Source organism: Rattus rattus, chromosome 1 (genome assembly GCF_011064425.1).
Source record: "Rattus rattus isolate New Zealand chromosome 1, Rrattus_CSIRO_v1, whole genome shotgun sequence".
Taxonomy (NCBI): domain Eukaryota; kingdom Metazoa; phylum Chordata; class Mammalia; order Rodentia; family Muridae; genus Rattus; species Rattus rattus.
In genome coordinates, this window is record NC_046154.1 from 56,533,296 (window position 1) to 56,549,567 (window position 16,272).

The following is a 16,272-nucleotide window of genomic DNA, read 5'->3' on the forward strand; positions in this document are numbered from 1 at the left end:
GGCCATCAGAAGTGGTCCTTTTAAAGGCATCTCTGTCAACGGGTCCTGTTGTGCTAGCTCCAGGCTGAACAAGAACAGATGGAGCTGCGGCCAAGCAGCAGGTCAGTCTTCTACTGCACTGACTGGATGAAGACAACCTCACTTCAGTTCAAACGCAAGAATCCAGATCTGTGGCTACGTTTGCACAACCTTATGCAAATCTGAATGCTCCATGGAAATGGCACCCCTGGGTCTCTCCTGAGACACAGGAGCAAAGGAATTGGAGAAACCAACAGAAAACCCCCTTTCTCTTCTTCTCTTTGTCATTAAATAATTGTAATTATGTAAGAAGTTAGACGTGGGGGTGGGGAAATACCTAAATGAGATCACTAGCTATTCCATTTCTGAGTCTGAGAAATCAGGGAATGGGGTCTAAAACATTCCCTCGTTTGGCTATTAGCCAACAGAGCTAAAGCCCACACAGCCCGCTAGCCTGTGTGCAGACAAAAATTGTTCACATCCTGTGAGGGTACAGCTTCTTCTTTAGAGTGACTCCTTCCCCGCTTTCCACACCGCGTTGTGTGTAGACTCGGCCATCCCATTGCCTCATCCATATTTCCTAAGTCAAGACTCAGAAGTCGAGAGGAATTTCTACGGAGACAACCAAGGGCCACACATGCTCAAGTTATATAAGGATGCAGACACTCATCATGCTTCAAACTCTGATTTCAGATCAAGCCATGGTTTAGTCCCTGGTCTCTTAAAGAGGAGAGACTGGCTCCATTGCCTTGCTGAAAATTCATCAGTCGGAACTTAATCACATAGAGCTGAAACCCAGCAGGCATTTAGGCTGTAATGTCTCCCTGAGTTGGGGCCTTTACATATTTTAGAATATTGATCATTACTGTTATTGCAGCTGTTTTGGTGGTCACTCTACTGTGTCTGTCACTGCAGGGTTCTCTGAAGAACACTGCAGAGAATAATTGTTGCTAGGTAATTGTGAAAGAAAGTCATGCAAATTATGAAACATCGATGGACCGTCTTTACAAGTCAATGGTGCCAGACCACTCCTGCTTTCCCAGAGAAATGCATGCTGTAAGGGGGCATTGCCTTCACAGTTTTGGAAATGGTCCCAAAATGGCCCATTAATCAAAAAAAAAAAATAGCCTCTCATATAAGAAGTCCAGCCAGCAGTCACAATTTATTCAGGTTGAAATGAGTCACTTCTCTCCCTTTTCAATGGTATTAACATTGTGATTTAATATGGAAACACATCTATTATATTTGTGGAGGAAGTAGAGAGAAGAAAATACTAAGTTGGCTTTTTATAAGAACATTTACCAGGTTAAAAAAAGTTTATCCAAAAGAGAAATAGAAATTTACATTTTTCTTATCTCACCCCCAACTTGCAAAGTATGTCTACATATAAATCTTAAGCTAGGAAGTCAGCATCCTTACAACTTGTTTAGAAAATATTAAAATATTCAAAGTAAGTACCGAAATGAGTGAAAACGATAACTAATACAGTAACAACAACCGTGGTGAAGATCAACCGACTCCTTGTCTAGTAACATTTAACAGTGACGCTGAGTTTAACAAGTCAAGATGGGACTGGAATAAATAAGTCAACCAAAGCGAAAAAAAAAAACCAAACAAATACAAAAATATAGCTGGAGTCAATATTTCAGGTGTCAGGTAGAGTTGCATAATTTCAAAGTCTAGGGCAAGGGTCGTGATTAATGTCTATCTGAGGGTCGATGTGGCAACATCGTAGAGCTACTACACAGGAACGAGCACCACCGAAGTCAAAGAAAAAGACCTCAGTACTTGCAGGGATTCTCGCCGTCAGTAACAAAGCATACACCACAGAGGTATAGTTATTATTGGCTGGCTACGGTCAGTGGGATGGACATAGCTCTTCTCTTTCTGACAATGGAATTTTGCCCGGCCCATTTTAACAACTGGGTGTTTTCACTGACGTCAGACCGAGTTGGGAGTGAGTCTGAGGACTGCCTGTGCTGACTGCCTCCAGATTCTCTATGGTCCAACTGAATGGGGCCTTGATTAAGCCGAAATGATATCTCACTAGCTTTGCACTCATCAGTGACGGACTGGATACATCAGAGTTGGAAGCATCCTCTAAATGTCCTTCTCTAGAGTGCAAGCACCCCCAATGCCAACCATGTATGCTCTGGGACAGCTATGCATGATCTACTCACTCTAGCTTTGGCTTCAGAAACAACAGGTTGAATCTAGATATTTCTGCCTATGGGTCTTTTCCCACATACAAATTGGATGACCAACTTCTCCAGAGAAGCTCCTCTTCCCTAAAACCTTTATGGTAACTCAACGGTGAGGACTTGGATTATACTCCAGGTTAAAAGACACACTTAGCTAATATTTTTAAAGAAATCTAGGCAGAGTACCTTCTTTGTAGGGCACCCCTCTTCTGAAACACATATAGCTGGAGGTCCCAGAAATTCTGAATCACCTCTGCTGTTCACTAGTCCTTGGGCTCATGGACAACGAATGGATTGAGGACAGAGCTAAACAGTGAGGCAGATATCTACTCTGGGACCGTGGGACTTGAGAAGGAACACACTGCCAGGTATCTAAGAGGCTATCTACAAAGGATGGTTCTGGAAGTTCTGGTTTATTTTTGACACCATCCTTCTGTCCCAGGACTCGAGCATGGGGACCTAGAATAGTGTCTGGTGTTTACAGCAAGTGTTACAGAAGAACCTTCGGACTCTTCCTGTAAGCGAGGCATTATACTATTCCCACCACACTCGCTTCCATACTTGTGTGGTCGGTTCCTTTCAGTATTTCTAAAATTAAGTTTCGGAAGAAGCTCTTTTACTCACCTAGCTACTATTTAATTCGAACACAGGTCTGCCTGGCGCTAGAGGCAGTTTTAACCATTAGATTACATCAATTTTGAGTTTCAGAAACATTGGTACTTTATCTCTGGGTTCAGATAATTCCTTAAAATTTTTCTATCTACTACTCTAATTGCGCAAAGATTTGTGCCTTCTCACGATTGAGTCTTAAGGGAGTATGAGCAAGGAAAACACAATTCTACAGCACACAGCAGACTGGCCACAGAGGAAAAAGCCAGCTGCATTTGCTTAGGTAGAGTTGCATGGCCCGGCTGATGGCTGTAGGTGAAGTAGCATGTTACCATTTATTCACTCCCTAAGGTTTACCCGGGGCCTACCATTTATCTCCCACTACCTTTCTCAAGAGCTAGGAGAAAGAGCTTGTTTTCCCTCGTGTGTGCTAATTAATAAGGAAGGAACGATGTGTTCCCACTTCATTTGAAGAACAGATTCTGTCATGCTATCACACAGCAAGATTCCAAAACTTCATACAGTTTAGCTGATGTGCCTATGAGAAGTTCTGCTTTCTAAACAAAGCCATTCAGAAACTCGCATTCATGCTCACAGGCTGGGGCAATGAAGAGGGACACACAGTCAATCGAGGACAATAGAAGGTTACCTGGTGCGCACGAATACCTTGCCCTAAAACCACCATTTATTCCCTTTGGGATTCTGTGTCTTTAAAGAAGAGAAATGATATTTTTCTTCCTGTAATGATCTGTGAGGCTGACAAGGACCAGATGGAAGGAATATGCTAACCTTTCCCATAGAGAGGTCTAAGGTACAACAGCTTTTTCTTAAAAACAACAAGAAAACCCCAAAAACCAAAACAACAACAATAAAAACCACCAAAGCTTGAAAAGTAGGAGTTTGTTACTTTATCTCCTGGATTCAAACACTTCCTTTCTTTGAACTCACACCCATGAAGCCTTGAGGTAGCACCAAGTCATCCTGGTTAAACGTGAACTTGGCTGAAATCACCGTGCCTTTGGCCTAAATACTGGGTTGAGTCGTGGGGTGCTTTTTTAGATGGGTAATGCACAATTTTGGCATTACAGGCAGCTCCAGAGAGGTGTGCCAGGCCTCTCCCCTTGGTTTATATTTGCATGTGAACAGCTTGCCGGCCATTTTATGAAGACAGATGAATCGCAACCTGCTGAAGTGGTATCCAGGCCTAAATATGTGAGCTACAGACCCTACGGCTTACCAATTTTTAAGATAAAAATAAAGTGTCTCTGGACACAACTTCAGGAACCTTAGTACAAATAGATTTTATGAAAAATGGGACATTTAAAGCATCAGCAGCCAGGCCAAAAATACAGAAACAAGTCTCTATATAGTGCAACTTCAATCGCCAACAAAAATTAATATGCAGCTGTTTTACACACACACACACACACACACACACACACACACACACACACACACACACACACACACCTCCAATCTTAGGGATCTCTCCCATTCTTTCTTAACTGTCTTTTGAAAAAAAAAAAAAAGCTTTGATGAAGGAAATTTCACTAAAACACCAGGATGAGAAGAGGGACTGTCATATTTACCATCACAGTGGAGAACTGCAACAGAGTTCCCAAGGTTAACAAAATAAAAAGTGTTCTGAACGATTTGGTAAGGTAAGCCCTCCATCACACAATACCAAATAATCCGGTTTGCGTATCCTTTCCAGATAATGAACTGGAGGTCCAAATGGGAAAAGTGAAGAACAGAAAAAGAACAGGAGAGGAGAGGAGAGGAGAGGAGAGGAGAGGAGAGGAGGGAGAGGAGAGGAGGAGGAGGAGAGGAGTTCTCACTCGTGCAGCAGGAGGTGAAGAATAAAAGGATAGTATTACATATAGGCAAGGAAAATGGGAGGGGCCTGAACCTAGTGGCATAGGTATTTACTTAGGACTCATTGAAAGAGACTTGGTAAGGATATTACATGTATCACTTTGTTAATTATCACCAAGGTGATACTAAAACCCTCAGAATTGGGTGAATATTAAGATAAAGAAACACATACCCTGAGAGCTTAGTTATATATTTGAGGATTTTATAAAATATCATATATTGGCCTATGATTGAGACTACCATTTTTATTAAATGAGTGGTCCTGCTCAATCTAATATAATCTATAACTATGCTTCTCATCCTTTAGGTGCATATCACGAAATTGGAATATTACACAAGGCATCGTTAAATGTAACAATGTTAAATGTAACCTTTCTTAGAAAGGTTTCTGTAACAGTAACTCCACATAGAATATGAGATGTGGCTCAGTGGCAGGGACCTGCCTGGCAGGCAGGGAGTTCTGGGTTCAATCCCCAGTACTGCAGACGGGGAAAGGGAGAAGGAGAGGAAAACATGTGAGGGAGTTGCTCTGTTTATAAAATGGAGGGACCGACTGTTCTCTTGCTATTTCATTTTAGACATTTTAAAGGGGAAAATCCTTTGAAGATATGGTACTTTCTTAAGGTGATTCGCAAAGGGTTAAGCCTAGGGTACTTGACCTTGCATGATATTCAGTGAGCATCTTTGGGCATTTCCCACTTTGAAAAGAATTATTATAAAATGACAGGGGAGATCTGTGGTCCTTCTTCTGCGCTGCCCAAGAATGTGCCTTGGTGCCTCCACCCCTCCTCTCACATTTCCAGAGAGTTAAATGTTCTGGTTTGGGCCTTCATAGAGAGGGACTGGGGTAGGGACCGGGGCTGCTGGGATGCCTCTTGAGTTTTCTCTGTGAATCCTCAGTTTACTGTGAGCGCTCACAGGGCAGCCTTGGCTGCTGGCCCCTGTGGACTCTGAAACAGCAGCACAGAGGCCAGTGCTAAACTTACCATTTTCTGGCTGGTCCTTAATGTCAGCATCACTTGGTTGGCTGGGACTTTCAGATTGACTTGAATCTGAAAAACATAAAGAATATAGCCAAAATTACAGGATCTGTGAGAGAAAGCGGAACAGAGGTGCCAGACTTTCTCAAAAGGTTCAGCCTATGAACTAAGAATGGGGGCGTCAGAAAAATGGTAGGATTGATAAAGAAAAGACAGGAAAAGAGATGTAGGCGGGGGCAGGCACGTGAGGGTTTAGCACAAACGCTCAGTTTTGTTTAGGTCTCCGATAGTTTTCTCTGTACTGGGTCAGTAACTGAAGCTCTCTAGAACCATTCTCTGATGGAAAGGGGGTTCCAAACTCACTTCCTCATTACTCTGATGACAGCTTCCTCCTCTACTGCACATATTCGATGCTTGAGTCTGATCACAATAAAGGACATATTTTGAAGCTGGTATAGAAAAAGCAATCCAGACAACAGCACAGATTCACACCTCTCTATTCCAACGTTCTAGGGCATGCACAGGACAAGGCTTTCTGAGGCTGAAGCTTATTTCATGGGACAAGTGTTTTCTGCTTTACAGAGGTATCTGGGAACCCAAAGGGTTTTTTGTTTTTGTTTTTGTTTTTAAATAAAAGCAGAGTTGTGTAAACATTTACAGTATTTATTTCTTTTTGTTAAACATAATTTTTTAATTTAAAAGATTCTTTCCATTGAGTTAGTGTCTACGTATGGTAACTTAAAACAACGCTTGCTTTTAGAATGAGATAAGATGAACTTTCAGAAGACTTTCACGGAGTAAGAAGCAAGCATAGTTATATGTTTGGAAGAAAAGAGAAAAAAAAAATCAGGCGCCACATCTCAAAGAGATTTCAGAGATTTAGGACAACAGACAGAAATAATTATTTGAAATTAAAAAAAAATGTAATACATCTCTCTCTATGTAAAGGGTGGGTTCTAACTTCTACCTTGATGTCACCGGTTCAGCATCCGTTCCCTCTAGTTTGACTTCATCTCAGCAAGAAGCCAATGCACAACCAAGAGTTACGTGTGTAACCATTACCAACTGAAAGGGTGACTGACGCGGGCCCTAGCCACAGCATCGCTTGTCTTTCCTGGAGAGACTGCACCGAGAAGTGGTACTCCCAAGGACCTTTGCCTGGAAGTGTCAATCTGTGCTATTAAATACTCCCAACTCTCAGACCACGAGCATCTTAATCATAAGGAGGGTTATGTCTACTTCATAATTTTTCAGACAATATCAGCCTGGTAAATACAAAGAAAAAATTCTGTTGAGTCAACAATTAAAATAAAGAGGTGGCTTTTACAATTTAACACTAGCAAAAGAGCCTTTCCCATATCCTGACGCCTGCTATTTGTTACAACAAACAAAACCAGAAACTGTAATGTATCAAAAGCCTGTAGAGGACTCATTTCACAATGCCCTGCAAAGACAGACACCAGGCCTAAAACTTGGAAATGCAGCTAAACTTACAGTGAGATCATATTTGAAGTTCTAATGGCAGAATCTAGTATTATAATTGACTATCTAAAATATTTTTTTCTAAGATCCTATTTTTTAATTAAAAATTACAAGTTAAAGATTTCAAAATTATTTCTGTGTTTTAGGAGAGCCATACCATCATTATTTTTTTTATCCAAAAACAAATCTTAAATCTTTCATTTCGTAAAATTAAAGCAAAATATCTAAATTTATTTTATAGAAATTCCTTTTGATCATACCACAAAACAGATAAATTTTTGCCAGACATAGCATTTTCTTTAAAACCATACAAATGGATGTTTTGATCGCTTAGCTGAAATTGTACCTGTGGGTGTGACATCTTTAAAACTAATGCTTCTCCATAAATCAGTGGAAAGCATCTTCCCTGTCGATTAATTGAGATACACAATAAACAATAAGATTAAGTATGGATTCATCAATATTAATGAAAATAGGGATAATGAACCCAAAACGTTTTTTAAAAAAAAACAAAAAAACAAAAAAACCAGCAGGAGACATCTTTGTCCAGTTCACTTCTGGTTTAAAACATTTGTTTCATCACCCTGCCTTTACAGAAACAAAAAATACGAACAGGAAGAGCTGAATATGAGGCGTTGCAAAGCTGGTTTAGAATTTCAAGCCACAGAGAAGCAAGCCAAAGAGCGTCAAGGAGCTGAGTGGGATGGTGGAAGGACTCAGGCTTGGTCTACAAGGCTCTCGGCACCGGCATCCCTCGAACACTGAGACACAGACACTAGAGGAGGCATCTAGCCAAACAGGGAATGGGGCACGAATTCTCAGTTTTATTCAAAGCCTGGAGAATGTTACCACCCCAGGCCATCAAGCTAAAATATTCTATCCCAGGAAGGCTCAAGCGAAGCCAAGGCTCTACATGAAACCCAAGTGCCCTAAATCTTTTGATAATTATTCTCTACCCGTACTGGTGCTGTTCCATGAGGAGGAGACACAGCCCCTTTCTCGAATGGAAAAGGTCACAGATGCCGTTAAGTACGGAGCCAACCAGATGACCAGAATAACAAATTAATTTCTACCCACACACAACTGATACAAATGGAAGTCCTCTTAAGCACTAGTGTCAAAACACTATCAAAACGAATACTCATTTCACTTTTCTCCTTTTTGTACTTCTTGGAGACCTGGCAGAAAACTTCGTGTCTTTCTGTTTTGGACAACTATTGTTTGATTTCTGGCCATTTGAAATAATTAGACACCAGCCTCCGCCCCCTCCCCACCAAAAAACAAAACAAAACAAAACAAAACCAAACAAACAAAAAAACCCCAAACAAACTCACTTGCATAAGACAGGATGGACCTCTTATCCAGGAAGCTCCCAACCCCTGTATACCAGAGTGGTGGCTTCCTTCCACAGTTCCCTGCGTTTTACAATGACGAGAATATTACTTAAAGCATATCTAAATGATGGCCTTAGAATGCTGTTGTAAGAAAGTATACTCGGGTTATCTGTTTTTCTCTGTAACTGGGTTTTTTTTTTTGTTTGTTTGTTTGTTTAATGGACCTTAAGCATCAATCTAACCTTGAAAAGGCATATTTCTTTGGGTTTCTAAAAAATGTATGAGCACACACTTAAAACTAAAATAGACAGGGTTTGCATATAGAAAGCTGGGTTAAGACGTCTTAAGTGAACTGGCAGCAGTCATTTGTCTATGCATGTTTATGGCATCTACAGCTATATTGCTGTGGGACTCAGATAAAGATAGTCCACTATCAATACAGTCACCAGAGAAAGAATAATAATAAAAGTCCTAATGCCGGCATATTGGTCTCTGTGCTTCTGACTTGTTCAAGAAGAGAACCTGTGTTTGTTGCTGATACGCACGTTCGGTCCCTGAGACCGTAACCCTGCTCCCTGTCAAAGAGCACTTCTTTGGCGGAATGCAAAGGATGACAAAAACATGTCGATGTGGTAAAAGTGACGAGGGAAAACTATAGGTGTCACTTCCCTATATCTTATATTAATTAAGCTTCATGCAAAGATGGCATATTGCCAATCTCCCTGCCCTTGACCTAGAACTAATCCCTTTCCCTCCAATCCACCTTTCGTTGTGCACACATCTCTCTTGATGCAGCTGACAGAAGCCGTGTGGTGGTGACTTCAGACTCCTGCGGGGAGTTCCCTCCTCTGCCTCCTGCTCCCTCACAGGCTGCCTGGCCCAGCCTCAGAGCTCAGTAACTGCTCATGATTTAAATCCCCATTCTCCTTTAGCTTCTTAACAATGGGCAACTGCCAGTCTCAGCGAGCCTCTGAAAAGTGTATAGTCACAGAGAAGGAGGAGTGGGATCCAGAAACCAGAAAGAAAGGCTGGGAAGGCCATCATCTCTGCTGTGTATGCCCCTTGTTGGGGACTGGTAAGGGAAAGTGAGACACATCCCTCTGACATGGCGTTATCTAGAAACTCTGCACGACAAAAACAGGCTAGAGACAAGCACCTTGTTGACCTATGAACACAGAATACTGTCCAACACTCAGCAGGCCTAAGAAATGTTTGCAGGATAAAAACGCCCACTGGCAGGAACATTTCCCATCCCCCAGAGGTACAAAGGAAAGAGAAGTCACATGTTCTCCAATGGCTGAAGAGTGTCTTGTAGGTCTGAAGATTGCTGCCAAGAACTGGGTACAGCAGAGCAGGCCCCTGGTAGTGTCTGCACCTCCCCTCCCTAAATATACTAAGAGAATTCCCACTTAGCCAGTGCAATATCAACACAAGTCTATGGACCATGAAAGCACACATTTTGACCTCTAGAGAAACACTCTATGCTAAGTTTTAGCCTATCAACATACATGATGGTTTGGCTAAAGCCAGCCTGCAAAACCTTTGCTAGAATTCAGTGTCTAGTTTTTAATCTTCCAAACTGAAAGAATAAGAAGAAACCCGAAGGCATCTACACACACACACACACACACACACACACGAGCCAGTTCAGTTAAACAAAGTGAAATTCTTGTCCAAAAGAGTCAGAGTTCTCAATCACCTACATGAAAGAGACTCAAAGATTGGAATGGATATTGTCCAGAAAATAAATGAAGGGGCTGTGTCCTTGCTCTGACTATCAACGATAGTGTTTGGCAATTGTAGCCAATAACAACGTTGAAACTTTAGTTAAGTTTCTGTCTTTATTGTTTGAGAAGGTGAGTAATAGAGGTAGGTTAAATAATTCATCTCCTGTATCCACACAGGATAGGAAAAAATGTCTCTGATGGATAGTACAAGATTGAGAATTACTGTGCTTGGCTCTAGTGTCATGACATATTTACAGGAAGGCTATCTAGAGGATGAAATGGTTATGTCGGTCACATTTTGCTTATTCATCTCTGAGTTGCTGTTATTAAAGAAATAACAGCATTATTGTTGGATGAACACATTTAGATCTGCGTTTTTCTATGGGATCAAGATCTTAAAGATTGGAGTGATAAGAAATAGGAATGCTTATGTGAAGCACCACGGTACAGGGCTCACGCAGAGACCGCTTAAGAGGTAAGCAGCGAGGAGTGCCATCCGACCAGCTACACAGAAGGCTGTCTCGGTCTGGTGAAAGATAACGTTTGTAATGTCATCACTAACTCTGAACTGCAGAAAAGACAAACATATTACTAATATTCCTAGAGAATGGACAGAATCCTTTATGCACAAAAAATAACCAAAGCAATGTCAGGTAAACTCTTGTTCGCAACTGCGACTCACCTAACGAGAAGTTAACATGCGATGACCTAGTTCTTAGAACAGATGTGTGGTAGGGCAAACCACGTCATGTACGTTTTCTTAAGTATTAGGATGGAAATTCTTCATGGCTCTTTGAACAGAAAGTATTACCTTTACATTAAAATACAAAATTTAATCTCTACGATTTTCCCAGTGTGCTAGAACTATGTGTTTATGTGCTAACCGAAGGGATTACATAACGGGGAGGCTAGGTGGGGAAGAGCCAGCTCCAGAGGGACCTGGCTAGTTTGCACATGTTGTATTCAATGGAGAGCGAAGGCTGTGTTTGTGTAGCAACTACTTGGAAGGGGTCCACCAGACCACCCCGGGGCTGCCAGCTGCTCTGGAGATCCACTTGAACCACACCCGTGCCTGGCATTTTTAAGGACTCTATAAGACTGGTATGTAATCTGGGTTATTTTTCTTCCTCAAAACTTTTTCTTTTTATAATACTTTTTCTGAATAAGAAATTTGTGAAATATTAACTTTGCAGGAATTAGACTTTTGGCGTCAGTGCTAGTATTCGAAGCCCATCTGTTTAGCCAGGATTGTGTACGATGAGGGGAGTGTTTAGGGTGAGGAGTGAGTCAACTGTCTCTTCACCTACTCTCAATGTGTTAACTTCTATTGCACGAGGAGGCTGTGGAATGATGTGGCTTCAACATGCTGGGGAAAAAATTAAATGGAGTAACTATTGTGAGCTGACAGTTAGGGTGAGTCATTTCTTAACTTTAAAACCCATGAATTCATTCACACTAGAAGTAATAGCACGACTCCCTCACTAAAGTGTCGGTCTTCATAACAGGTGGGTTTCAAGGATCTTTCCCTGGGGTTTTGGAAGTGAAGTCGGTGATGGGAAAAGACATCAACGATTTCTCACATTTTCTTTGACAAGGATCTATTACTGAAAAACACTAAACGGACTATATCACCATTTGGATTTTATTTTTCCTGTGAGAGGAGCATATGACACGCAATGATAACTTGTGGCTTAATTCAGAATTCCTATTACTGAGTCAACCCAGCCACCTACCCACTCCCACATAAACAAGGGCCTACGTAAAAAGCATCTCTGTAAAACTATCGTGTATTGGAACCTCATTAACTGCCCCTGGAACCACTTATAATAGATTCTTAGAGTTGTCTACAGACTTGGAGAGGAAGCAAACCGGAATCTGTATTTCTAAAGCAGGAAGTGTTGCCATATATATCCATGTCATAGAAGTAATTCATCCATTGAGAGTGATGTGCAACTGAGTTAATCTCCTGCATGGTCCACGATGTTTCTGATTTATTTAAGGACCGAGACACCTTCCCTGAGGGTGTGCTACTCAAGCTCAGAAGCAACCAAGGTACTTGTCTTTCATTACTGAAGAGAGTATTAAATGATCTTTTTTAAAGGTAGCATCTTAAAACAACCTCAGTTATATAACGTAACTTCCTGTGTCTCGGTTTCTTCATCTTTAAAACGGGAACAGTGTTACTCATGTAACCTAACGGGACCGTTTCAAGGATTATTAAAACAAACTCCCTACTTTGAAGTTTATAGATCACAAGTAACAGCGTGTTTCTGCCATCCAGGTCTTCTCATCAGGCAAGTTTTTTCACTTTTAAAAAGTCAACTCCAACCTATACACGATGTGGCTCTGGCGTAAGGGCAGAGTGTTCTCATTCCCCCCTGGGGGGGGAGGGGTGTGTCTTCCGTGATGGACGTGTCCACCTCACCTTGCCTGCATTTATTCCAGACACTCGTGTGTGAGTCTGTGTATCAGGCAGTACTTTGTCTGAGGCTGGAAGCAGTCTCAGGAATAGCTGTGTAGAAGTCTTTGTAGCAAGATGTATGCCAATGATTTCCCACGAGCCTCTGAGGCAAACCCAACCGAGGGAGAAAGAGAAATCTTTGCTACCTTACCAGGGAGAAGCTACCTCAAAATTCAAGTTCTCCTCCCCAGACTACGCTGCGAGCTTCATCGGTTCACAGCACTCACAGCTGCCTGCGCCTTGTCTTCTGAGCAGCCCTGCTGTGCTAACCTCTGTCAGGGGGATGCTCAGGCTGCGTGAAGATGAAGGGTGTCCATCATCCCATGGAATACTCTGTCAGTGGCGAAAATCCTAGATCGCTGCCCTTTAAGAAGGCCCACCAACAGGGACCACCACAAAACCTTGTAAACTTAAACGCCCCAGAACAAAACAACAACAAACCCAGCTGTAACTACTTGCCCATCTTTAAAAATAAAATAATACAAAAGCAGAAACGTTCAATGGATTCCCTGAGGGTGAGCCAGATTTCTGACAGGACGGTGAACCTGTGCGAAGTGAACTGAGGAAATGTGTGCTGTGGTACTGGGCCCAAATATCAAAACCAGGGAGCTGCTAAGGCAGAGTCATTGCAAGTAATTCTTCCATGCTTCTGTGACTTACAGTGGATCTTTTCCCTTCTACTTCTAACATAACCATTCTTTAAGACAACGGCAGAGGAAGAGGTAAATGGTATTTTCCTTTCCTTTTTTACCCCCTCCCGTCCCCTGGTTTTCAAGCTTTGAAACTCTTTGTGCAGGAACCGGACTGGTGTAGCTGGCTTTTCCTGGTAGACAAAATAAACACGTCAGGACTCCGCTTGTTTGTATTCTCCTCAGTGGCAATGTATGCATCAGCAGCTAAAAACAAAGAAACTTTTTAGCTGCTCAGAAAATGCAGAGGCTTCCCAAACAAGGCAGGGGAGGGGCGGGAGGGGGAAGGAAGGGCGGGGGGTGGAGAGTGGGGGCGGAGCTGCAGGGAAGTCTGACAGTCCATTCAATACAGGGATGATGGCTATAACGCACCCAGGTCCCCTCGCTGATTAAATATGCATTGGCACAGTTTTGATCGATGTGAGCCACGGATCAGATGACACACCTGCAAAATCTTGAGCACAGAGCTCCCAGGAAGAGGGAAAATACAGTCTTGTCTCCTTATCTTTGTTTTCAAAGGCTCTCAATTTCTCTGCTTAGATATCTAATTTAATTCTCTCACCCCTCAGCAAACTGGATTAGGGAAGTCAATACTGCCTTTGTGCATCGGCAGGAAAACACAGCTTTCCTCTTATTCAATTTAGCTATGACCTTTAGACAAAGATAATGACAACTGTCTAAAAGTCCAGTTAAGGGTTGAAGAAGAGGGTCCCGCCCCCAGGGTAGGGATCCCTAGGAATTTGGGGGAGACCGAGGACCAAGGGTGATTGTGGCATGGTCTCTCCTATCAAGGGAGAACGGGGGAAAGAAAGCTAAGGAGTGACGGTCAAGCAGAAAGCATGGCAGGCAGGAAGAAGAGAGCTAATCTCAAGTCACTGTGGCCCTGACACATCCAGATCAGAAAATAAGTCTACAGCGAGCCGTGAGAGAGCAGGGAGGAGCAACAGTTTGTCTGAAAGAGCACAGGCACTTAATAAGAAAGCTGCTGATTACAGTCAGGAAAAGCACAAAGGTTCCATCTCCCTAGGTGCAGGCGTTCCCATGCTGCTGAGGGATGGGACCAGAGACTGAGGCAAGCCAAGGACTCTGCAGGGAAGCCATGCTCACACCACTGCTCCTAGCGAATGGACCTTTTTTTTTTCCTGAAATGACCCCGGCCCTGTTTCTTTTGTCTTTGGGCTTGATCATTCAATCCATCCATTCACGAATCAGCACCTACACAGTTTCCACTTTCTACACTGTGGGGCGGACAATGAGGGAAGGTAAGGCACTGACCCACAAAGAGCTGAGTCAGTCAAGACAGCCATAGTGAAGGAGATTCTGTGACATCTCACAATGGAATCTGTCTCCTGCTGCTTAAGGTAAGGAAGCAACCGCTCACTGTCACAGCTGTGTGTGCTTCCTTACCTGAAGTACCACTGACCTATATCACCAACGCTTTTAAAAGATGTTTCAGGATTACTTCCTTTGACACACATCTGCAAGACAGCATGATCTCCATTTTTACATTCACAGTAAATTTTCTCCTGGACTTTGGGACCTATCATAAAAATGGACAATATATGGCTGTCCCTTCATCAGATGCCTTCATATCACCACAGGTCCCTCAAATGGAAGTCCCTCAAAGTTCATTCATCTTCCAATGAGAACAGCTGTATTTTGGGCTCCTATGTCCTTATGATAAATGATGCAAATGACTTAAGCAAGTCATTCCACATAGGGAATTGGAGTCTACCACGTGATTTGGAGTCTATCACGGCTTCCCCCTCCCCCCGCCACATATCAGTGCTAAGTTATTTAAAATTAACTGCAGTACAATATTTTAAAGTTTCTTCACATGGTGCTAATCTCGAGTGCTTCTGATGTTTGAACCACACTTGGAAGACATCAATTTCTGCGTATCCTTCTAGCGTGGAGCAGCTGAACATCCTAAGATTAGCCAGAGGTCCTTCCCAGTGAACTTTAGCACCGAAGTGCACCGGATTATAAAATCTCAAAACTGTGTGAGTTAATGCATCGTAGGAAACTGCGACCAACCTATCTGCCAAGGGGAAACAAACCTGGACCGTAAAACACATGCACTCACGTAGTCAGCTCTGAAATCCTGAACCACCTTCCAAACGCCGCCAGAAGTCACACAGGGCCACGCACCCAGCCTTCACTGCCACTTGCACCTCAGTCTCCTGTCCCTGGTTTTCAATGTAGGACGAGATCTCCATGTTTCTCCTACCTTAGGGTGGCTAAGAGGAAAAGCATTTCCCTCTCAGTAACTGGGATGAAGGGCAGCCTGCTCAGTCAAACCTTGAATTTAAGTTGTCTTCCAGACGACAGTAGGAATTTGTGAAGGATTAGCCATAGAATTGTTTTAGTGAGAAATCATGTTTACGAGGAAGTCTCCTCTTAATTCTTTGCACGTCACATCAAATAATACACATTTTGGTTTACCTTTCCAAAGTCAGAATGAACCCCCCAGGCATTCTCGGAGTAAAAGCCCCCTTTTTTGTGGGTGCTTGAGCCGATCAGTTCTTATCACAGGTGCAAGGCACTGGGCGACTCTACTAGTCCCAAAGTGGCCAGGGCCACTCACACACTCACACCCAGCCTGAGCCTTCGAAGACTGCGGCTGGCCCTTTAAGTGGCCACTTCTGTCAGCCCCTCGTGGAGTTTCTTTAAGTTCAAAGACTTTCTAACATTTGTCAGTAGTAGAAGGGGGAGGTAGTGATTTCTACAAACCAGAAAGGGCTTATCTGTTTATTTTATATTCAACAAAAATCACCCATCTCTTGACTCTTGTTTTTCATATATTTCTCTCGTAAAAAGTGAGTGTGCAGGAAAGAAAGCAAAACAAAAACAAACTTAAGCAGGAGCTGCTGCATCACTGGTGTTTGAAACACGG

At 42.6% G+C, this 16,272-nt stretch overlaps 1 protein-coding gene across 2 annotated transcripts in view; it reads right to left on the reverse strand.

Moving 5' to 3' along the window:
* The window catches only part of Nfia (nuclear factor I A), a 335,528-nt gene that overhangs the window by 153,549 nt on the left and 165,707 nt on the right, over positions 1–16,272 (reverse strand). For both annotated transcript variants that reach the window (XM_032901855.1, XM_032901851.1), the window contains one exon: positions 5,690–5,755. In XM_032901855.1, the coding sequence (XP_032757746.1) occupies positions 5,690–5,755 (66 nt within the window). The remainder of the gene's footprint in view (positions 1–5,689; positions 5,756–16,272) is intronic.